Genomic DNA, 24,060 nt, shown 5'->3' with positions numbered 1-24,060 from the left:
TCGTAGAGACTGTCTTTACAGCAACAACTTCATGATTAAATTTGATAGTTTACATGCAAACTTCCAATTGGAAATATATGTGAATTACCCTGCAAAAAACCCAAATAGGCCATTGCTCACCCAGTAGCTGCAGGGAAAGATAATTGGCCATTTAATGTAATCCCCTCTCTGAACTCAATACAGTATATACGAGTTCTGAACTCTGAACTATATATGTGGTTACAATTGAACACGTAATATATTAATATTATTCCAACAACAGCTGAAGACATAGGCTGCTGTGTGGACTGATTTTCTTGTTTAGCAAATCAGGCTTTAAACAAAAAGTGATGTCACAAAAAAAAAAGCAGAACAAATACAAAGAAACACAATGTGGGAAAAGATGTGCATTTTGCTACAACTTACCATTTCTTTGATCCTTCATGCAGGAGAAGTTAACATATGATTACCATCAGGGACCATTAACAGGTGATGGGCCCTTAAACTGCGCTCTGTAAACAACGGCAACTTTGGGAAGCCTGCCATTCTCCAAAGCCAAACAGTCCTCTTATGCTTCCATCAGCTGTTCATTGAGTAAACAAAGTAGCCACGGCTCACTGTACACATCTATACACAGCTGATTGGTTGATATTCAATACGTCCCCACTGGCAGCTGGAAATGACCCTGCTACATAAAACTGAGGGTGCTTTGGACAGCAGCACACCTGTTGTAGACTTTAGAGCCAGGTCTGACTGCCACATGTGGCATAAGTCTTGTGAAGGCTTTCCTGCTGAATTAAACCCACCACGGGCAGTCCCCTTAGACAAGTGTACAGTACGTTTGCATGCCAATAATTTGCTGTGGCTATACCAATGGTCGGGTGCAGCTAAGTCTCTCTCTGTTGTGGCAACAGAAATAGTGTAATGGGCAACACCAAAGATATCACCACAAATACTTTTAAAAGAACTTAATAAAAAAGGAGAAAAAAGTGGCAGTGATAACCGATGAAAATACCATTCTCATTACGGTACTGGTCTCTCTAAACTAGTTTTCGTTGAGGGACTATATATCCTGATTACCAGATACATAGAGCCAAGGATAGGAAGCAGTGCAAAATGGTGGGAATTACACAAAATCATGTAAATTATATCTTTCTTATTCACTCATGAATCCACCCATAAACTATAATTAAGCATTCGTATTACAAAGTACAACACACTTTTATGTTTAAATCAACCAAACGCCACTTGTTTCTACAGAAACGTGAATTATAGACTGTTAGATTTGACCATAGTTGATGACCTCCAACCTGTCCTTACTTGTTTCGTAGAACACCAACTGCTCACAAACCTCAAAATATCATCAAGTGAATTTGAGTATTCACAATTATTTGAACTCGCAGCTGCTCATTCTATTCCATGGGACAGTGTAAACAAAGAAGAGGAGAGTTAGTGAAGGAGCACAGGCATCTTGTAACTTTTGTGCCCTGGATTTTGTACTGTGTAATAGTATTAAGGTTTTTTGTTTATTGATGTGAAGTGGCCTGGGCAGCTTGGCGGCAAGTGCCTGCACACTTTGCGTAAACAAATAGCTCGTAATCCTCAGCAATGTTGAAGGAGCTCAATAAATCAATAATTGAAATCTCTACAGCACTTTTTACCCCCGTCAGGGCATCTCAAATTGGTCAACAGTCAACAAATCACTTAGGGTCATGACCTGGAGCAAAAGTCATTTTCAAACACAGCAAGGTACCTTAAACAATAAACACACAATGAGCTGAACGATTGATTAATATTCAGCAGGTGTGGCAGCATCAGTGGAGAGAAAAACAGACTACATCGGCTGAATTTTACCAAGGACATTAGAACCTACATTTAAAAAAATAATTGTTTAATGAGATGTGGGCACCATTGGCTAGGCCAGTGATTTAGTTGCGTATCTTTGATTGTCCTTGAAAAGGTGGTGGTGGACTGCCTTCTTGAACTGCTGTGTGATGTAGGTACACCCACTGTGCTGTTAGGGAGGGAGCACAAGGACTTTGACCCAGTGACAGTGAAGGAACAGCGATATATTCCCAATCAGGATGGTGTGTGGTTTGGAGGGGAACTTTTTTAATGAATATTTTTATTCTCCTTTTTCACATTTTCATCAAACTTTACAACAACAGATAATCAACATTAACAACAAATACAATGGCAATCCCCTAGCCAACAATCCCCTTATCCCTTCCACCCTCAAACAGCTCCCCACATTTTAAATACAAAACATCAATGAAAAAGAATCATCAATAACTTATACATTCAAAAAAACTCTCCGACTCCTCCCGTAATGGTCGATATCATCCAATTCATGAAAATGCATGATGAACAAGGCCCATGAGTTGTAGAGTGCTTCCATTCTCCCCCTCAACTCGAACTTTGCTTTCTCGAGTGTTAAGAACTCCATCAGATCCCCCTCGCCATGCCAAGCTTGGAGGGGAACTTGTAGGTGGTGATGTTCTCATGCATCTGCTGCCCTTGTCCTTTTAGACGGCAGAGGTCACATGATTGGAAAGTACTATCAAAGGAGCCCTGATGAATTGCTGCTGCTGTGCATCTTATAGATGGTGCACACTACTGTCACTGTGCATTAGTGGTGGAGTGAGTGGATATTGGCCTCAGTAAATGGGACGCCATTCAAGCGGGCTGCTTTGTTCTGGATGGTGTCGAGCTTCTTGAGTATTGTTGGAGCTGAACTCAACCAAGCAGGTGGGGAGTATTCCATTACACTCTGGACTTCTGCCTTGTAGATGGTGGACAGGCTTTAAGGAGTCTGGAGGTGAGTTACTCGCTGCAGAATTCTCAGCCTCTGACCTGCTTTTACAGCCATAGGGCGTGATCGTCCCAAAAGGGAACAACGTTCCCTCGGGAGCGCATTTAGCCACTTGTTTGCCAGCACCTGCAGTGCCGAGAAATACGTGGCTATTCAACGCTCCTCGTGTTGAATAAGGGGCCTAATCGGGAAATGTGCGGCCGAGGCCGCACTTAGCCCCGTTTTTTACAACAGGAAGCTCTGCTCGCCGGAACTGCCTGTTGTAGCGAGAGTTCAGGACCCCATTTTTAAATGGCACCCCAATCTCCAAGGACCAGCCCAGAAAACCCTGATATCACCAGCCCGAACGCAACATGGGAGGGTCACACAGCCTCCCCCCCCTCCCCCCCTGCCCCCGCACCACCAACAGCCACGGTGGGCAACCCCGGCCCAATCACGCGTGTGCAAAAAATGCCATCTTGGCACATTGGCAGTGAATCCCAAAGCCTCAGATACCTTGGAAATCTACACATTAGCGTAAGGCTCGCTGCCTCGCTCTAATATGCAGATTAGCCAAAAAATGATTCTGCCCATCTTGGGTGGGATTCTCCTTGCAATGTCTCACGAGATTGCGTTGAATCTCACCAGGCGTGGCGAGCCAGGTGGACTCCGGGGACGGGGTCTCCCGGCTTTCACTGACCACGTTGCGCTGCTGCGTGGCCTGAAGATCGCAGACATAGTATTTATATGGCTGTTTCAGTTCAGTTTCAGGTAAATGGTAACCACAGGATGTTATAATTATTGTCAAGGTGCCCTCTGGCATAGTTTACTTGTTGTAGGTTCTAATTGGCTTCTGTCATTTGTTCTCCAATTATGGCCAGTAGGAGGTTCCAGAGGTGAAGATCTGATGAAAGGACACAGCACTGACCAGCTAGCAGACTGAATGAGAGAGATGTGCGCTGCAGCGACAGAAAGATGAGTTTGAGGGACAATCAAAATGGAGATGCTCACAGAAGCCTGCTGAAAATTTAAAATTAAGTACGTTAAAAGTTGTTCAGGCCAAGTGTTGAGGTAAACCCATCTGCAGGAATGATTTTGGCTGTGGCTGTAGCATGTCCACATTTGTGGCTCAGTCTTTGGGATAGCGCAGATGAAGCACTGATGGCCCTTCAGCATATTGCTGAAAGGTCGCTTCCTAGTTACCGCTTGCCTCTGGACTCCCCAGGAGATGCTGGTCCGATGCTGGAAAATGCAGTGGCTTCCGAAAATGATTCCTAAGTAGGGCCTTAATTTGCCAAATTGATTGACTACCCTTGTGAATGTGTTGCCTGTTTCTATGGCAGCCTGGTCCTGAGACACGCATCTAGAGGCAGTACCGCATCAGGGAGGCCTATCAGAATGCAACTATATGAACTTTTCAATTGCTTCTGCCTCTCAACCCACCTCGGCCCCAGAGCAAAATTCAGCCCAATATTTTCTCGTTCTAATGATCAGTCATTGACCTGAAATGTGAACTGTTCCTTTCCCTACAGGTGCTGTCAGACCTGCTTGGCATTTCCAGAATTGTATTTTCAGGTTTCCAGGATTTTGCTTTTTCAACGGTTAAACTTACCTTTGGGATGATAAAGACTACTATTTGGCATTGTGATCATTTCCTTTCTGCTGTTAATGGTTCCAACCTAATGTAAGAACCTGCCTAGCTAACAAAGTTCAAAATTCTTGAAGACTTTTGTTTAATATACCTGCCACTTTTCTCTCTTGCATAAAATCTCACCACTTAATATTTTAAGAGAAGTATTACACTGTTTGAATGCCATGACAGCGTCAAAAAATATATTTTTATCGATACTACTTCATTGCTTCTTCTAACATACACCCCTTGGCAGGATCGAACAGTCACCATGGATTTACGCAATAGAAATTATGCTTGACAAATCTACTGGAATTCTTTGAGAATGTAACTGGTAGAGTTAATAAGGGGGACCCAGTGGATGTCGTTTATTTGGACTTTCAGAAGTCTTTCAACAAATTCCCACATAAGATACATTCCTGCGGCGAGCTCCCAGGTTCGATCCCTGCCCTGGGTCACTGTCCGTGTGAAGTTTGCACATTCCCCCCATGTTTGTGTGGCTTTTGCCCCCACAGCCCAAAGATGTGCAGGGTAGGTGGATTGGCCACGCTAAATTGCCCCTTAATTGGAAAAATTAATTTGGTACTCTAAATTTAAAGACCAATTTTTCAAAAACATTAAAGTGCATGGGATTGGGGGTACTGTATTGAGATGGATAGGAAACAGGATTGGCAGACAGGAAACAAAGAGTAGGAATAAATTGGGTCTTTTCTCGAATGGCAGGCAGTGACTAATGGGGTATCACAGGGATTGGTGTTGGGACTGAATATATATTGGGACATAATATATATTAATGATTTTGATGAAGGAACTGAATGTAATATCTTCAAATTTGCAAATGACACACGCTGAGAGGGAGGGTGAGCTCTGAGGAGAATGCAGAGATGCTTCAGTGTGATTTGGACAAGCTGAGTGAGTGGGCAAATGCATGGCAGATGCAGTGTAATGTGGATAAATGTGAGGTTATCCACTTTGGTAACAAAAACAGAAAGATAGCTAATTATCTGAATGGTTATAAGATGAGAGAGGGGAATATGCAACGAGACCTGGGTGTCCTTGTACACCAGTCACTAAAGGAAAGCATGCAGGTACAGCAGGCTGTAAAGAAGACAAATGATATGTTCACCTTCATCACGAGAGAATTTGAGTACAGGAGCAGGGATGTCTTGATGCAATTATACAGGGCCTTGGTAAGATCATACCTGGGATAGTGTGTGCAGTTTTAGTTTCCTTGGGTGGGATTCTCCGATCCCCCTCCCCCCCCCCCCCCGGGTCGGAGAATCGCCGGGGGCCGGCGTGAATCCCGCCCCCGCCATCACTCGAAGTCTCCGGCACCAGAGAATCGGCGGGGACGGGAATCGCACCACGCTTGTCGGCGGGCCCCCCGGCGATTCTCCGGCCCGAAGTCCCGCCGCTGTCATGCCACCTACCTTACCGGCGGGACCAGACGGCGGAGGCGGGCTCCGGAGTCCTTGGGGGTGCGCGGGGCGAGCTGGCCCCGGGGGGTGCCCCCACGGTGGCCTGGCCCGCGATCAGGGCACACCGATCGGTGGGCGGGCCTGTGCCGTGGGGGCACTCTTTTCCTTCCTTACCACGATGGCGGACGCGGAAGTGACCCCCTCCCCTGCGCATGTGCGGGGATGAAGTCAGCGGCCGCTGACGCTCCAGCGCATGAGCGAACTTCCGCCGGCCGGCAAAGTCCCTTTGGCCCCAGCTGGCGTGGCGCCAAAGGCCGTTCCCGCTGGCCGGCAAGGCACCAACCACTCTGGCGCGGGCCTAGCCCCTCAAGAATTCCGCACCTTTGGGGCGGCCCAATGCCGGAGTGGTTCACGCCACTCCATCCCGCCGGGACCCCCTGCCCCGCCAGGTAGGGGAGAATCCCGGCCCTTCTTTGAGTAAGAATGTTCTTTCCATAGAGGAAGTTCAGTGAATGTTTACCAGATAGATTAAATCCCGGGATGGCGAGACTGATATATGAAGAGAGATTGAGTCAGCTAAGATTGGATTTGCTGGAGTTTAGAAGAATAATGGGGGAATCTCAAAGAAACCTACAAAATTCTGACAGGACTAGACTGGGTTGATGCAGGAAGTTCTCGATGGTGGAGGAGTCATCAGGGTCACAGTCTGAGAATACGAGGTGGACTATTTAGGACTGAGCTGAGGGGAAATTTAATCGCCCAGAGAATGGTGAGCCTGTGGAATTTGCTACAGGAAGTAGTTGAGGTCAAAACATTGTATGTTTTCCAGAAGGAGTTACATATAGTACTTGGGGCAAAAAGGATAAAAGGATAGGGATGGAAGGCAGGAACAAGCTATTGAGCTGGATGATCAGCCATGACCATAATGAATGGTGGAGTAGGTTCAAAGGGTGGAATGGTCTCCTCCTGTTTCTATTTTCTGTGTTTCTATTTTTCTATCAAATCTCCTGTAAGACCTCTTTCCAAACACCTGTTGAAAATCTATACATGAAACATGTATAGAATTTCCATTATCTATTCATGTGGTTACTTCTTCAAAGTATGACTCCATTAAATTTGACAAAGACAACTTGCTATTAACAAATTTCTGCTGATTGCTGTTGATCAATCCATGCATGTTTAAATGCTCAATAGTTTTATATTGTAAGTGAAGTTTTCGCACACTTAACATGAGACGAACTGGCATAACTCCAGTTTAGATTATTTGTGCGTATTGAAAATAGTGTTTCATGAGTTACTCACCAAATCCAAATGCATATTGTGCATATTTAAGGATAATTGAGCAGAAACTCCATTTGTTTCTGTTATGTTCAACAGCCCAGAGTACATGACATAAGTGCCCATGCTTTTCAAAGAACAAGTTCCATTTAGTTATCTCTGACTATTGTCCATACCCTCATCTAGTCCATCAACATTCTCAATTCCACCAACGTTCATAAAAACTGAGGTAAATCATTTATTTAATACCTCTCATATCTGAATTTTTGTTTTGAATGCGAGAGTTTATATGATGATTACGTTTTGGGATTGTCTCTTAAATTCAAGGTAAAATGGTTATAAGTATACTGAAGAGGGTCGTGTGATCTCCATCAAATTCTTCCCAACAAGAAGCCTGGGTAGCTTAGTTATTATGGGGACAGAGAGGCCCAGAATGGTACCTACTAAGATCAAAGTAAAATGTTCACATCTGAAAGTAAAGACAAGCGCAGCTGTGCTGACTGTGGATAGGATTTTAATCTCTGAGATGTCGGAAAGAGAGTGGGTGAGGTTTCACACAGAGGCAAAAGATGACAGCTAATGTGGTCAGCAGGAAGAAGAGTGTGTTCTTTCTGCAAGCTACCAACCAGAAGCACAGGAGGAAAGATAGTCTCTGGTCGAAGAGATGCATCCCATGGCAATCTAAAGGATGTTGAAGATTTGTCCTGGCGTGGTTGGAGGCTTGGAGGAAGGGGCAGGAATTGCCAGAGTGGGCCTTACCGCTAGCATTTGGTATTTATCACTTCTCCAGAAACTGAGAAAAGTTTCTTTTGATGGTCACTTGCCATTATGACTTGGTGAAATGGGGAGAAGTGAATCTGAGAGTGATGATGGACAGATTCTTATGAAAATTGCATTGTGTGCATGAAGTATAAGTGTACGTAGAGTTTTTGGTCATGCTCAAAGTTAAAGTGAGGGCTATCTTTTCTGCAGTTTAGTGTATTTTTTGCTTACTAAGTAGTGTTTGATTGCTGTTACTTTTAGTTGGTTTGTTACAGTAAAAGCCTTAAAACTTTACACTTTTGCCATGTAATTCCTTTAAGTTGGTCATTGGGAATTCAAATCTCTTGTTTAGTGTTATCAGTCTCAAGGAGGGACATAACATTCTAAATTCCCTCTTTCATTCCTGAGAGGTCCCATATCATTCATCACATCAACAATCCTTCATTAAACAAGATGATCTACAATAGGCATTTGAAATATTTATCTTTCCATATACCTCCAATTACTTGGCTTTTGGTGTTTTCACACTTACATTAATTCATCAATTAATTGAGGAAGCCACTGGAAATCAAAGGATGTCAATGTAATTTGACATACAGCTGCTGACAGTGTAAAGAATATTGGGATTGCAGTTTTAAAGATCAAAGTATACATACAGTTAGTTAGAGAAAGGCATTATTTTTTCAAAGTACAATGAGTATCCTCAATGCATTAAGATTTTCCTCAAAGTCTCCATTTTGTTTTTGTTACCTTTTCTACGGAATCAGCTTTGCTCTCCCACAGATTGCGTTTGTTGGCTACATCCCCTGGTCTGATACCCTGGAAACACAATTCAACATCTTTAGGTACCAATTCACAACATTGTTCCAATACTCTGAATTTTTGTGGTTACAGAACGCTATATACAAAATACAGTTAATTAGCAAAGTAGGAACTATCAACCACATATGCTGTGTAGTGCTGTAAATAATCTTTCTCTCAATTAATGGTACTCTTTCTGTGATTCAAATTTGTTGTTTTAACTGTGCAGTGCACCTAAGGAAATACTTTTTGTTTCTGTGATTCTCTCCAGCATTTCATCACACTTCTGTTTCACAAGTTACCATTTTCCCACCTTGGTTGTATCTCTACTGAACGTGTTGTAACGTCAGTCTTTCACTGATGACAAGTTTTATTTGTAATGTTCCTTTAATCTACAAAGCATCAAAAAGGACACTTTATAAATAAATACTAAATGCGACAGATATCAAGTCATATGAGAGAAGTTAATCGAAGGGACTGAGATCTAGGTTGAAAATATAGGTTTTAGAAGATCTTTTAAAGAGGCAAGTCTTTGCATTATTTTAAGAAGGTGTTTCAGAGAAGAGAGCGAGGGTGACGAACGGTTCTGCAGACAAAAAGGAAGAGAGATACACAGGCAACCCGAGTTGGAGGTTCAATAGATGTGGAAAGCTGTAAGTATTGGAGAGATTGGATGAACAGAGGCAATGGTGGGGTTTGAAGACAAGAATGAGGATTTTGTATTGGTGTATTATGGTTCGGGAAACCAAAGTTAGTCACTAAGAATGAGGTTGATGCGTGAGGATGTCTTAGTGCAGGACAGGATGCAGCAGCTATATTTTGGAGAAGTTAAAGTGTATGGGAGGAAGATAAGAGAAGACCAGCAAGGCGAGTTTTGAAGGAATCAAGTCCGGATGTGACAAAAGGAGGTGATAAAGTTGTCACCAGCTGTGCTGAGGTGGTTGCAGGCAATATTGCAGATTTAGAAGTAAGCAAACTTGGTAACAGAGAAGATATGGGGCATGATATTCATTTTAGGATAAAACACAAAAATGCTGAGCCTGATTTTTTCCGTCTGAGTGAATCTCGGAAGGTGGATGATGTCTATGCTAAAGGAATGGGATTTGTGGCAGACATCAAAATCAATAGTTTCAATCTTTTAAATGCTCAGCTGAAGGAAGTTGTGACGCAACCAACAGGTGATGTCAAACAGCTAGCCTGACTCAGTGAGGTCATAGATTTAAGAGACATTGTGGACTGATAAAGTTAGATGCCATTAATGTACTTTTATGAAGGTGACTCCATGGGCTGGATTTTCCGTTTGGGAGACTAAGTCCCCATACCGGCATGAAAACAGTGGTCTTTTACGGTAGGAAATCTGGCGCAAAACGGCTACCAATTCACCGTTTTTCTGGGGGCTAGCAGGGAGGCGGCGTAGCGCTCGCAGCTCTAGTTGCCGATATGGCCCTGAGCATTTCCAGGTCCGTGGGCTGCAGCGACCACGTCGAGCTTAATGGCGGACCCAGCCCGCGGTCCCGGACCGCAAATGTAGTTCCCCCCTTTGGCTACTCGGGCACCCTGAACCGCCCGCCCACAGTGCCCCAGCCCCGAATGAAACCACCCCTGCCCGCCGATCCTACCCTGGCTGTGGTGGCACCGGTTGAGTCCGCAGCGGCCATGCTAAGTTCATGATGGGTGAGACCACATGAGTCACACAGCGTCGGGAACTCAGCCGGTCGGGGATGGAGCATCACATGGCAGGCCTCAGGCAATGGCCTGAGGCAGTGGATACGAGGCACGGTGTACTCCTAGAGTACGCTGCTTTTCAGGGGGCGGTGAACCCGAAAACCGCCGCTGTCCCTGATATTCGCATCAAAACGGATTCTCCGCCCTGACGCTGAATGTGATTTCTGGATTAGAAGAATCCAGCCCCATGTTTTCAGGTGATGGCTCCAAAGAGCATATGGAAGGAAAACGGGATAAAGATGGATAATTAGAAGTCTGTGGAGGTGACAGTGTAAAAGCGCAAAGAGAAGCAATTGCAAGTTTGCAGTTGTTTTCCTCAATCATCGAGTAAAACCACACAAGGTCAGTCAGAGGGAATTGTACAAAAGAGAACTAATGGGGGAGGATGTCATGGCGTGACAAATGCTGCAGCAATGCTGAAAAGGATATTAAAACACTAGACAGTGTACAGCATAGATAGACCTTTCACAATTTGAAGATGGCCTAAATCACTTCATAACCTATTACATACCTTAAGGACAAAATGGAAAAGTTTTGTTCAGCCTTCCTGTTCAGTGGGCAAAAGGGAATGAGAACTCAGGGTGGCACAGTGGCAGCAGGAAATGATATCCAAAGGTTATTTTATCGTGTAATAAGTTGAAGGTTCTCAAACAATGTCAAAATCCAAACATTATAAAGCGAAAACCAAGCTTAATAGAAACAGCTTGCGTGGTGGATGTGATGTGATATTTGTCCTTGAAGTCAAAGGTGATTGGGAAGCTAAGAATATTGATAAATGAAGGAAGTCTGAAAAGGTAAAGCCATCACAAGGCAGGAAAACATGAGAGAAATAAAGAAACGGTGGCTTTGAAGAAAGATTATTTTCCCCATCCTACTGAAGGAAATTGAAACATAATGGGGTAATTTAGCCACTGCACTGGAAGAATGTGAGCACTGGGGATTTTTTGGAAAAAAATTTACATTTATAAAGCTCCTTTCACATCATCAGGATATAGGAGCACGTTTACTTTAGAAATACCATCACTATTGTGATCAACATTTTGAATGCAGCTTGAAGCTACGATGTCCTGATTCATATGTGAGAGTGATGATAGTTAAGAAGGAAAGAACAGGGCAGCACGGTGGCACAGTGGTTAGCGTTGCTGCGTACGGCGCTGAGAACCCGGGTTCGAATCCCGGCCCTGGGTCACTGTCCATGTGGAGTTTGCACATTCTCCCCGTGTCTGCGTGGGTTTCACCCCCACAACCCAAAGATGTGCAGGGTAGGTGGATTGGCCATGTTAAAGTGCCCCTTAATTGGAAAAAATAATTGGGTACTCTAAATTTAAAAAAAAAAAGGAAAAAACAGCCAAAATATTTGTGAATAGAAAATGGTCCACAGCATAACAACCAGTTAGACCCAGGGGTGAACATTAGAATGCAGAATAAAAAGCGCAGGTTTTTTGCAGCACGGTGATGTAGTGGTCAGCACTGTTGCCCTCACGGTGCCCGAGGACCTGGGTACAATCCCAGTCCCAGGTCACTGTCCATGTGGAGTTTGCACATTCTTCCTGTGACTGTGTGTGTGTCTCACCCCAACAACCTCAAAAGATTTGCAGTGTAGGTGAATTGGCCACGCTAAATTGCCCTTTAATTGGAAAAAAAGAATCGGTAACACTAAATTGAAGAAAAAAAAGTGCAAGTTTAAATGCAATTTTGGATGTCAGCTTCTCTCATTGTCCAAGTTTCACCAGTTCTTGCATATAGCCTGCAGGAGGAATGCTTCATCAAAAACAGAGCCATTAAACTGAAAATGGACAGGAATGAAAGAGAAGGAAACCATCTGAATTAGTCACACATACATGCATTCCCCATCAGCTTAACAAAAAGCATCAACGAAAAAAATCCTGTGAGAACTTAATGGTCTTGAGTGTCTTACCCTTCTCATGGAATGGGGAAGCTTTGATGTATTTTAAAAGCTATGAAGAGAAAATAAACTTAAAACATTTAAAATGATTACTAAAATATGAAAAACACAAAAAATATAGCTGAACAGTAGTGATAAGAACATGTAATTGTTGGACTTTTGTGAAACATCTGACAGATCGCAAATAGCCTTTAAAATTGCTGAAATAGTCCACACTCTAATTATTTACCATAAGAAATTACTTTATTATAATATAGAACATAGAATATAGAACATTACAGCGCAGTACAGGCCCTTTGGCCCTCGATGTTGCGCCGTCCTGTGAAACCCCTCTAAAGTCCCTCCACACTATTCCCTTATCGTCCATATGTCTATCCAATGACCATTTGAATGCGTTTAGTGTTGTTGAGTCCACTACTGTTGCAGGCAGGGCATTCCACGCCCTTACTACTCTCTGAGTAAAGAACCTACCTCAGACATCTGTCCTATATCTATCTCCCCTCAATTTAAAGCTATGTCCCCTCGTGCTGGACATCACCACCCAAGGAAAAAGGCTCTCAATGTCCACCCTATCTAATCCTCTGATCATCTTGTATGCCTCAATTAAGTCACCTCTTAACCTTCTTCTCTCTAACGAAAACAACCTCAAGTCCATCAGCCTTTCCTCGTAAGATCTTCCCTCCATACCAGGCAACATCCTTGTAAATCTCCTCTGTACCCTTTCCAATGCGTCCACATCCTTCCTATAATGTGGCGACCAGAACTGCACGCAATACTCCAAATGTGGCCGCACCAGAGTTTTGTACAACTGCAACATGACTCATGGCTCCGAAACTCAATTCCTCTACCAATAAAAGCTAACACACCGTACGCCTTAACAACCCTCTCAACCTGGGTGGCAACTTTCAGGGATTTATGGACATGGACTTCGAGATCTCTCTGCTCGTCCACACTACCAAGAATCTTACCATTAGCCCAGTACTCTGTCTTCCTGTTATTCTTTCCAAAATGAATCACCTCACACTTTTCTACATTAAATTCCATTTGCCACCTGTCAGCCCAGCTCCGCAACTTATCTAAGTCCCCCTGTCTTCTTTGATTTTTGATTTTTTTTAAATTTATCTACAGAATCTGTTTTAATCTCTCATAAATTGTGTTTGTCTGTCCTTCTGAATTATCCATTCAGGAATTTGGTTTTCTGTATTCTCCAAAATCTTTAGTTTTATCTTCTGCTTTTCTGCTCTTATTGACATTTTTGTCTTTGTCCACTGTTATCTCTCACTGTCCAATCCACCCAGTCTCTTCTAATCTGTCCTTCTATGCCTTGATTTACCATTCATTGATTTGGCTTAAAATATGGCACCTAATACTTAGGTGAATGCTGTAATTGTTTGCATTGCATTTGCACACTGTAAGGAACTATTGCAATGTGGAATGAGCACAATAATGGAGCAAAATTGATGGGCATTTTAGGTGATGACATTGGTTCTGATTCGCTACATTTATGTTAGAGGGCTAGTTTAGCACAGGGCTAAATCGCTGGATTTGAAAGCAGACCAAGGCAGGCCAGCAGCATGGTTCAATTCCCGTACCAGCCTCTCCGAACAGGCGTCGGAATGTGGCGACTAGGTCTTTTCACAATAACTTCATTGAAGCCTACTTGTGACAATAAGCAATTTTCATTTCATTTCATTTCAGAGAGGCTCAGTGAAAATAGGATCTTATTTTTTCTTTCTTCTTTTAGCAACCCATACTTGAGCCTCCATAAAAAGATAAAATATGGAACTTTCACCGCCCAACATCATTTGAAGCAAAAATAACAAAGTGGAGAAAAATAATGAGCAGCCCAGATCACTACCTTACATCCAAATGTCTTTCTGTATTCTTGAGTTCTACTGACCCATTGGTTGATGCGAACCGCAACTCTCACATAAAGACCTATTGTGCCCTATCATTATAGATAATGATAGAATTAGATGCAATGGTACAGTTAATGCATCCTAATAGAAGCTGCTGAGTGTGATCATTGATATCTGGAACCGTTCAGTTAATGTGATTCTTTTCAAAAGAGCCATTTTCTTACTTGCTTCTTCACGTGAATTTGGCAAGCATGCTCAGCCCATGTCTTCACAACTTCACACATGCATGAGCTTTAACACAAATAGCGTAACAGAAATAAAGTTTTAAAATTAAAAGAAACAGGAGGTGAAACAAATGAAATACGTGGCACTACAGTCGTGTCGCACTTCAGTAGACATTATCACACTTCCAATGTTGTATCTTTTATTTTCCACCGATAATCATTTAGTTTAATTTTATTATTTGATTTTTTTTTACTCAACTTATACGTTCCTGAGGATGATCACACTAAGTGGCTTCAACCATCATTCCATTTCTGAGTCTGTCCTTCAGCTACACGTCATGCTCTTTGCTGTACATCACCAAACAAAAATCCCAGTGACGCACAGCCATATCAGGCCTGTGTATTATAACATGCAACATGCTGCACGTGACATCATTCTCCATTTAACTGTTTAAATAGGAGCTTATGTTGAGTGAAAATGGTTGTGAGAGGCAGGGTGAAACGAATTGTCTTAATATCTTTGGATTATCTTAATTATCAAGTCGAGTTAGACTGGAAACTCCTCCAATAAATAGGCGAGCAGGTTAAGTATGCATGCACAGATGCTATTAAATAAATAACAATAGAAATATATAGATATCCTCAGAGACTTCCAGTAATAATAGATTAGAAGGGAAATTATAAATTATCTATTGTATGAAATAATCGTGGGCATTCACGTAAAATGGGGAATAGTAAATCAGCAGTCTGTTTTACATTCCACCCAACTATCTTTACAATTTAAGTCATTGCTGATTAGACTTAGGCTGCTGTCTACAAAATCCAAGTCCATGATGCGTACCCCCATGCCCAACCAGATCCAACGGGCTAGATTTTGGCCCTGGTTGGCACTGTGGGCTCTGCCCCCTCATGTCCCTTTCCAACACCCCCCCCCCCCCCCCCAGCCCTGCACTCCTGGCCCCATTGGTTCCTGGGGTCTGCTGGCCCTGGCGCCTGTCCCTGATGCCAGGGGTACCTTTGGCTGGCCCTCACCAGGGGCTACTGTGGGTGTTGCCTTAGGTGGACTGCCGGTAGGTGGCAGCCGAGTTTGGGGGGGGGGGGGGGGTGGGGCCTGTGAGTGGAGGTACCCATACTGCCAGTGTCACTCTGCAGAACCAGTGGCCAAGGTGGATGGTCAGTGGGTGCGCAGCAAGATGGCCACCGTAATGGCGATCCATGCCGGGAAAGCGCTCCTGTCCAGTGCTGGGTTACCCCAGCCACTTGGCCTGTTCCCCCCATAACCCCCCCCCTCCCACAGCCCTGTTAAGGCCCCGCGCCCCACCATAGCAAGCATGGCCAGTGCCCAGGTCTGCAGACCGCAGTCGCTCCACTCCAGGTCCCTACCTCCTCTCTCTGTCCCTCATCAGCCACCACACAGGTTTCATTATTTTTAAAAGCACAAATGAACTGCGCCATTGGGAATTGTGGAGGCCCCTGAGAATACTGGATCGGGCCTGCTAATGACATGCAAACGGTGTCTCAAGTACGTGCGTTCCGGTACGCATTGAAGCCGCTATCGAGGTGACGGAGAATTGCGATTTGTTGCCAAATCGGCGCCAGCCGCGATTTTGTTGTCGGAACCTATTCTCCGCCCAATCGCGTTTCACAATTTCAGCGTCGGCAAATGGAGAATCCCGTCCGTCATCTTCTTGATAAGATGCTAACTTGAGTTTTAGTCTGTTTTTCTCGAGTAAACTTAAAAGATCCCACAGCTCTATTGTGAAGGAAAGCAAGCCAATATTTATTTCTCAGTAACACTGTTAAAGCAATGGACACTAAGGACTGTCACACTACTGATAGTGGGACCTTGCTGAACACAAATTCACTTCACAACAAATTAAGTCTGACATTTGAACAATACCTACACTTCAAAAGTTATTAATTAACTATTAATTGCTTTGGATCATCAAAAGGCCATGAAAATGCATGTTATAAATGTCAGTCTTTATTTTCCCTATCAGCACTGAGTCTCAATTAGTACAAAATCAATGCTATTGTCTTCTACATTTCTCATTAAGGTGAGAACCCCTCTAGGTTAACCCTATGTTGCCCTTGGCATTAGCACAAGGGATGATATCGATGCAAGCACATGCTTATTCCTCACATCAGCTACAGTTACAAGGCTTTTTTTCAGCTTAAAATGTGGAGTCAGCATTATGAATAACCATCCCAAAAGGCTAACTTGTCTAAAGATTATTCCCTCCACACACAAATCTTTCAGCCTGACCATTGTGGGGCAGTTAGTAGCAGCTGTCACATGTTGACTGATTATGCTGTACATCTCTGCCACCAAGTGGCTCGATACAAAGCTGTTGTTTAAACAGGTGAAAAATCAATTAACACCCTCACTCCTAATAAAACAATCTGGACTTTGTACTGCCCCAAGACGTCAAAAACGCTTGAGTCAGTCGGTTGTTTGACCTGCAAAACCATTATAAACACGGTTACTGATTCACAATAACTGAATATATCAATTCCTTGTTTTATTACCTGACGTGCTAAGATTTTTACCACTGCCTTGGTGGGGGAGTCACACACAATTAATCTATTTATAGTTATGGCATCTGATTTACATTAAGGATCATTGTGGGCGCGATGTTCCGGCCTCCCGGCCGCGTGTTTCTCGGCAGCGGGAAATGGTGCGCCGTTTGCTAGCGGTGGGATTCCCTGCTCCCACTGCTATAAATATGAATTTTCATTGAAGCCACCACACGCCGCCTGAGGTGCTCTGCCGACGGGACCAGAGAATCCCACCGCCAGTGAATGCCCAGAGCATTCCGGCCCATGTATTCATGGGAAAATTAGATAAGCACGATTGAGAAATGAAAAAATGTTATATTGATGGTTTTTAGGGGTGGGAAGAGGTCCGTAGCAACAGCATGGGCCAGTTACTCTCTTCTGAAACATTTTGCAGGGCCCACAGGAACAGGACTGATGCATGGCAACAATAGATCAGACTGTTTGCCGCCCTCCCCCATCTGACCAAGGTTTTGAGGGAATGCCACATGCTTACCAAGCAGAACCACAAAAGACTAAGATAAAGTGGTCAGATGTGCTTCAAGCGTTGCCAATGTAATCATAATCAAATGCTTCACCTAGGCTGCTAACCACACAAGTTATAATGTAAAAACATCAGAAAATGAGTAACAAAAGTAAGTTAAAAATTAATTTTTTCACTAGCGCAAGCCATAGAAGGCACTTGCTCGCTCAACAAGTTCATAATATGGAGAATGCATATTATTGCTGCCTTTGCGTCAACTTAATTTCAGCAATTGCAAAACCCTCATTCGTGCTTTTGCACCACCCCATATTCATATATGCCAGTGCTCCCCTGAGCGGTCTCCCATCCCCCACCATCTGAGCATTTCCGACTCACTAATCAGCCCTGTTCCTGCTGATCTACATTGACTCTCTAGTCCAACAGTGCCTCACATCTTCATGTTCGTATCCCTTCATGGTCTCACTTCTCTCATCCTCCGTAACCTTTTCCAACCATGGAACCCTGCCCAGATGTCTGCATGAGACCATATTGGAAGGGGCAGTAAGTCATTCAGATGAGAATGGGAAGTTGCAAAAGAACATGGACTGTTTAAGTGAGTGAGCCAAACAACGACAATTGGAGTTCAATACGAGCAAATCTGGACCCAAGAAAAGTAAATTGGACCTATTTTGAGAAATTAGAGCCAGAATTTCATGCTTTCCCAACAGTGGGTTTTTAGTTTGTGTGTGGGGGTTGGTGGGGGTGGGGGGCGGGGGGAGGGGGGGTGGGGTTGGATGGGGGGGATGAAACTGGTGACAAGGGATGAAGGGATGTCCCAGCCATGCAGTCATTTTATGCTGGGATAGACAAAGCCTTGGACAGAACTTGCCTTTGCCCCAGTTGAGGCCCTTAAGTAGCCACTTAGTGGCCACTAAAGGGCCAGTTACCACCAAACTTCAAGTTATAGTCTGGCGGGAAGACGTACTTGGTCATAGAATCATAGAATTTATAGCACAGAAGGAGGCCATTAAGCCCATCGAGTCTGCACCGGCCCTTACAAAGAGCACCCTACTCAAGCCTACCGATCTACCCGGTCCCCATAACCCAGTAACCCCCACTTAACCTTTTATTTCTTCAATTATATAGGGCCTTTGTCAGACTTATTACCAAAGCATTTACAGTGGAGAAGGAGGTCATTCAGCCCATTGAGCCTGCACCGGCCCTTGGAAAGAGCGCCCGACCCAAGCCCACATCTTCACCGTATTCCCGTAACCCCAGTCAACCTTTTTGGACACAAAGGGCAATTTAACCTGGCCAATTCACCTAACTTGCATATCTTTGGACTGTGGGAGGAAACTGGAGCACCCGGAGGAAACTCACGCAGACACGGGGAGAACGTGCAGACCCCGCACAGTGACCCAAGCCGGGAATCAAACCAGGGACCTTGGAGCTCTGAAGGAACTGCTATACTAACCACTGTGCTACTGTGCTGCCCTTGCTGATCGTATTATGGAATAGTGCGTTCAGCTTTGAGCCTGTACCTTAAGGAAAATATATTTGCCTTGGAGCAGGTGCAGTGCAAACTTACCCGAATGGTATTGGTACTTGGAGAATTTAATTCTGAGGGAAGGTTGTACGACTTGAGTTTGTTTGGGTATAGGAGATTGAGAGTGTTCTAATCAATATCTTTAAACAGCTAAAGGATCGGATTTCTCTTTTCTCTGGTGGTGGAATCAAAAATAAAAGAATGTCGATACGATGCAGTGGCCTCAACACACCCGGCATGATGTCCAGATGAGTCAGTTAAATCTCGTAACAGGCCTTCATTGAGAATCGCGATGCTTGAAATATCGCATGAGATTTTATGGAGTCACGGCACATCCCAATCTGGATATTGCTCTTGCTGGACAAGATCCAGGCGCGCATATTTAAATAAGCCATTAGGCTATTTGAATAGGTGCTCACCTGGGTTCCCAGGATTCACCGGCTTCACCAGCGAGGTCTCAACTGGGTGCCTCGGGGGTCTTGCTAGAGATTTGAGGCACCCGGGTGGTCGGCACTGGGCAGGGTGACACTCTGACACTCCCCGGGCACCCGTGCCCCTTGGCACCGCTGGTCTGGTACTTTAGCACTACCAGTCTTGTCCGGTTGACACTGCCAGGCTGGTAGGGCACTGTCGAGTGCCAGGCTGGCAGTGACAACGTGTCCAGGTGCCAGGTTGCCCATGCCAGGGGTTGGACCCTTCGTGTTGAAAGCAGCTCTGTTGGATACATGGAAGTAGCACCTTGAGAAGGGGTGCTCAGGCTTCCAAGATTGGGTCAGGTCAGGTCAGGTGGGGTCAGCTGTCGAGACTGCTCCGGCCTTGGGGATGGGGATCAGTGGCAGGTCGCTTGGTCCTTTGGGGGTGTATGTTCAGTCTGGCCTGGTCAGGCCTGGTCGCGGGGAGAGTGGCAGAGGGAGGGGGGAGTTGCAGGGGGGAGTCCCTGGGGGGTATGGTTGGAATCACTTAGATCGGGGAGTTCCCATCTGGGGCATCGGGGAAGGGGTTTGGAGTGGGTAGCCTCATGGGCATGAAGGAAATACCATGGGGGAATTTCTGGGTGGGGATGGGAGAGTCCTGTGGGGGAGGAATGTGGGTTGTAACCTAGCCAGAGCTATCTGAGGTTTGCGATTTAAAGCGTGATTTCTGACAGTTCCCAGCGCAGGGAACTACCCAGAGGAAGTTTTCACTTCCTGGAAATTGCCGTGCAAACATGACCTGGAAATGACAGCCAGCAACTCGGGAGTTACGGCTCTTTGCATTGGGGTTCGGTCATTAAGGATGGAATCAGGTAACACTTTTAGTAGCTGAAATTTGTATCACCCTCCCCCTCGCATAGACTGTGGATACTTGAACAATTGCAACTTTGAAGACTGAGTTGGATCAATGTTTAATAGGTAGGATTATCAAGGCGTATGGAGCAAAGACCGGAGATGAGTTGTAGATCGGCCATGACTTAACCGAATTAATGGGCCTGTTCCTTATCTTATTCCTAATGTTCTGCCACTCAACATCCCTCTCCTATTTTAAGACCCTTATTACAACTTATCTCCATCTAAATTTTTAGTCATCCCTAATATCTTCTTTGGTTCAGTCTTAATATGTGCCTGATTGTGCTTGGGATATTTTCCTGTGTTAAGTGCCCTGTATAACTACAAGTTACTCATTTTGAGAACCCCATGGCTGGACATGAAACATAGCTGAACAGCACCTCAAGGAGATATATAATCAAATTCTGCAAAATAATGCAAATTGCCTCAGTTCAGAATTTAGAATAGGTCGGTCAGTGGTCATAGAAAAGTAGATGGGGCGGGAAGATCACGTTTGATCTACTGAGTGAAGAGGATCATGCACAGGCATAAAGCGTTCAGAGGAAATCCTAAAAATAAATAAAATGTTATCTGCCAACCCTTTTTAGAGTTATGAGAATTTGATCTGCCCGACAGTATCTACGAAGGAAAACTGGAAGCTAAAATTCAAACATACTTATTATACATTAAAATCTAAGCCCATGCAAATATAATGGGAACAACATCTTGATGTTAGTATCAAGTGCCAACTCATTCTTTTGAGTGTGATACAATAGCCATTCCTGTTATATGCAAGTGTGTGAATGTGTTTGACAGCAACATCTGTGCGCCTCCCAACCCAAACTAGACTAAAATCCACTTTACCTTTTTGCTTATAAAATGTCGAGAACTGACACTTTGAGCATCATCCTTCTCAAACACACATCGCTTGCTCGCAATGCCCTCTAACGGTCGGGTCAGATAATTAGGAGGGCATTTCTTTGTCTTGACACTGTCACTCCTCTGAAAAAAAAACATTAAATGAAATCCAATAATGTGCCTCTAACTCAAAATACAAATCGTGACACTCTTACTCTCATTTATATGTTTTATGCCTTTTTATCTGAAAATTAGATATATAAGTGATCCTGTCACTCACCTGGATTGCCATTGCATACTTCTCAAGGATGCCATCAATCTTTGTTGAAGAAGACCTCGGCGAAATCCTTAAACTAGCACTATTGGGAAAATTCAAATAACTAGTGAAACATAGGATCTTCATGACTAACCATTAAATCATTGCATTTTCTTATATTGTATGAATGACATTTCAGTATGCTCACCTTCTTTGAAATGATTGCTTTTTCACCTCTGGATTTGGAACCTTCAAAACATAAGGACATAAGAACGTAAGAGCTAGGAGCAGGAGTAGGCCATCTGGCCCCTCGAGCCTGCTCCGCCATTCAATGAGATCATGGCTGATCTTTTGTGAACTCAGCTCCACTTTCCGGCCCGAGCACCATCACACTCAAATCCTTTATTCTTCAAAAAACAATCTATTCGTCATCTTAAAACATTTAATGAAAGAGCCTCAACTGCTTCACTGGGCAAGGAATTCCATAGATTCGCAACCCTTTGGGTGAAGAAGTTCCTCCTAAATTCAGTCCTAAATCTAATTCCCCCTATTTTGAGGCTATGCCTGCTAGTTCTGCTTTTACCCACCAGTGGAAACAACCTGCCCACATATATCCTATCTATTCCCTTCATAATTTTTTTAAAAAATAAATTTAGATTACCCAATTATTTTTTCCAATTAAGGGGCAATTTAGCGTGGCCAATCAACCTACTCTGCACATTTTTGGGTTGTGGGGGCGAAACCCACGCAGACACGGGGAGAATGTGTATTCCCTTCATAATTTTATATGTTTCTGTAAGATCTCCCCCACATCCTTCTAAATTCCGAGTACAGTCCCAGTCTACTCAACCTCTCCAACTCCTTCAGCTCTGGGATTAACCTCGTGAATCTCCTCTGCACACCCTCCAGCACCAGTATGTTGTTTCTCAGGTAAGGAGACCAAAACTGAACACAATACTCCAGGTGTGGCCTCACTAACACCTTAGACAGTTGCAGCATAACCTCCCTAGTCTTAAACTCCATCCCTCTTGCAATGAAGGACAAAACTCCATTTGCCTTCTTAATCACCTGTTGCACCTGTAAATCAACTTTTTGCGACTCATGCACTAGCGCACCCAGGTCTCTCTGCACAGCAGCATGTTTTAATATTGTATCATTTAAATAACAATCCCTTTTGCTGTTATTCTGACCAAAATGCATAACCTCACATTTGTCAACATTGTATACCATCTGCCAGACCCTAGCCCATTCACTTAACCTATCCAAATCCCTCTGCAGACTTCCGGTATCCTCTGCACTTTTTGCTTTACCACTCATCTTAGTGTCGTCTGCAAAATTGGACATATTGCACTTAGTCCCCAACTCCAAATCATCTATGTAAATTGTGAACAATTGTGGGCCCAACACTGATCCCTGAGGAACACCACTAGCTACTGATTGCCAACCCGAGAAACACTCATTAATCCCCACTCTTTGCTTTCTATTAATTAACCAATCCTCTATCCATGCTACTACTTTACCCTTAATGCCATGCATCTTTATCTTATGCAGCAACTTTTTGTGTGGCACCTTGTCAAAAGCTTTCTGGAAATCCAGATATACCACTTCCTTTGGCTCCCTGTTATCTACTGCACTGGTAATGTCCTCAAAAAATTCCACTAAATTAGTTAGGCACAACCTACCCTTTATGAACCCATGCTGCATCTGACAAATGGGACAATTTCCATCCAGATGCCTTGCTATTTCTTCCTTGATGATAGATTCCAGCATCTTCCCTACTACCGAAGTTAAGTTAATTGGTCTATAATTACCCGCTTTCTGCCTACCTCCTTTTTTAAACAGTGGTGTCACGTTTGCTAATTTCCAATCCACCAGGACCACCCCAGAGTCTAGTGAATTTTGGTAAATTATCACTAGTGCATTTGCAATTTCCCTAGCCATCTTTTTTTAGCACTCTGGGATGCATTCCATCAGGGCCAGGAGACTTGTCTACCTTTAGCCCCATTTGCTTGCCCATCACTACCTCCTGAGTGATAACAGCCTCCCCGAACAGGCGCCGGAATGTGGCGACTCGGGGCTTTTCACAGTAACTTCATTTGAAGCCTACTTGTGACAATAAGCGATTTTCATTTTCATTTCATTTCATAACAATCGTCTCAAGGTCCTCACGTGTCATAACCTCATTTTCATCAGTCACTGGCATGTTATTTGTGTCTTCCACTGTGAAGACCGACCCAAAAAACCTGTTCAGTTCTTCAGCCATTTCCTCATCTCCCATTATTAAATCTCCCTTCTCATCCTCCAAAGGATCAATATTCACCTAAGCCACTCTTTTTTGTTTTATATATTTGTAGAAACTTTTACTATCTGTTTTTATATTCTGAGCAAGTTTACTCTCATAATCTATCTTACTCTTCTTTATAACTTTTTTAGTAGCTTTCTGTTGCCCCCTAAAGATTTCCCAGTCCTCTAGTCTCCCACTAATCTATGCCACATTGTATGCCTTTTCCTTCAATTTGATACACTCCCTTATTTCCTTAGATATCCACGGTCGATTTTCCCTCTTTCTACCGTCCTTCCTTTTTGTTGGTATAAACCTTTGCTAAGCACTGTGAAAAATCGCTAGGAAGGTTTTCCACTGTTCCTCAACTGTTTCACCATAAACTCTTTGCTCCCAGTCTACCTCAGCTAGCTCTTCTCTCAT

At 43.8% G+C, this 24,060-nt stretch overlaps 1 protein-coding gene across 8 annotated transcripts in view; it reads right to left on the bottom strand.

Moving 5' to 3' along the window:
- Positions 1-24,060, bottom strand: part of LOC119978780 (ladinin-1-like) — a 163,500-nt gene that overhangs the window by 21,724 nt on the left and 117,716 nt on the right. For all 8 annotated transcript variants that reach the window (XM_038820653.1, XM_038820657.1, XM_038820655.1 and 5 more), the window contains 4 exons: positions 21,565-21,605; positions 21,381-21,459; positions 21,107-21,244; positions 8,609-8,677 (listed from right to left, as the gene is read on the bottom strand). In XM_038820653.1, coding sequence (XP_038676581.1) covers positions 8,609-8,677; positions 21,107-21,244; positions 21,381-21,459; positions 21,565-21,605 — 327 coding nt within the window. The remainder of the gene's footprint in view (positions 1-8,608; positions 8,678-21,106; positions 21,245-21,380; positions 21,460-21,564; positions 21,606-24,060) is intronic.

This window comes from Scyliorhinus canicula, chromosome 15, assembly GCF_902713615.1.
Source record: "Scyliorhinus canicula chromosome 15, sScyCan1.1, whole genome shotgun sequence".
Lineage (NCBI taxonomy): Eukaryota > Metazoa > Chordata > Chondrichthyes > Carcharhiniformes > Scyliorhinidae > Scyliorhinus > Scyliorhinus canicula.
The sequence above is the reverse complement of the archived record's forward strand: the minus strand, read 5'-3'. Positions and strand labels throughout refer to the sequence as shown.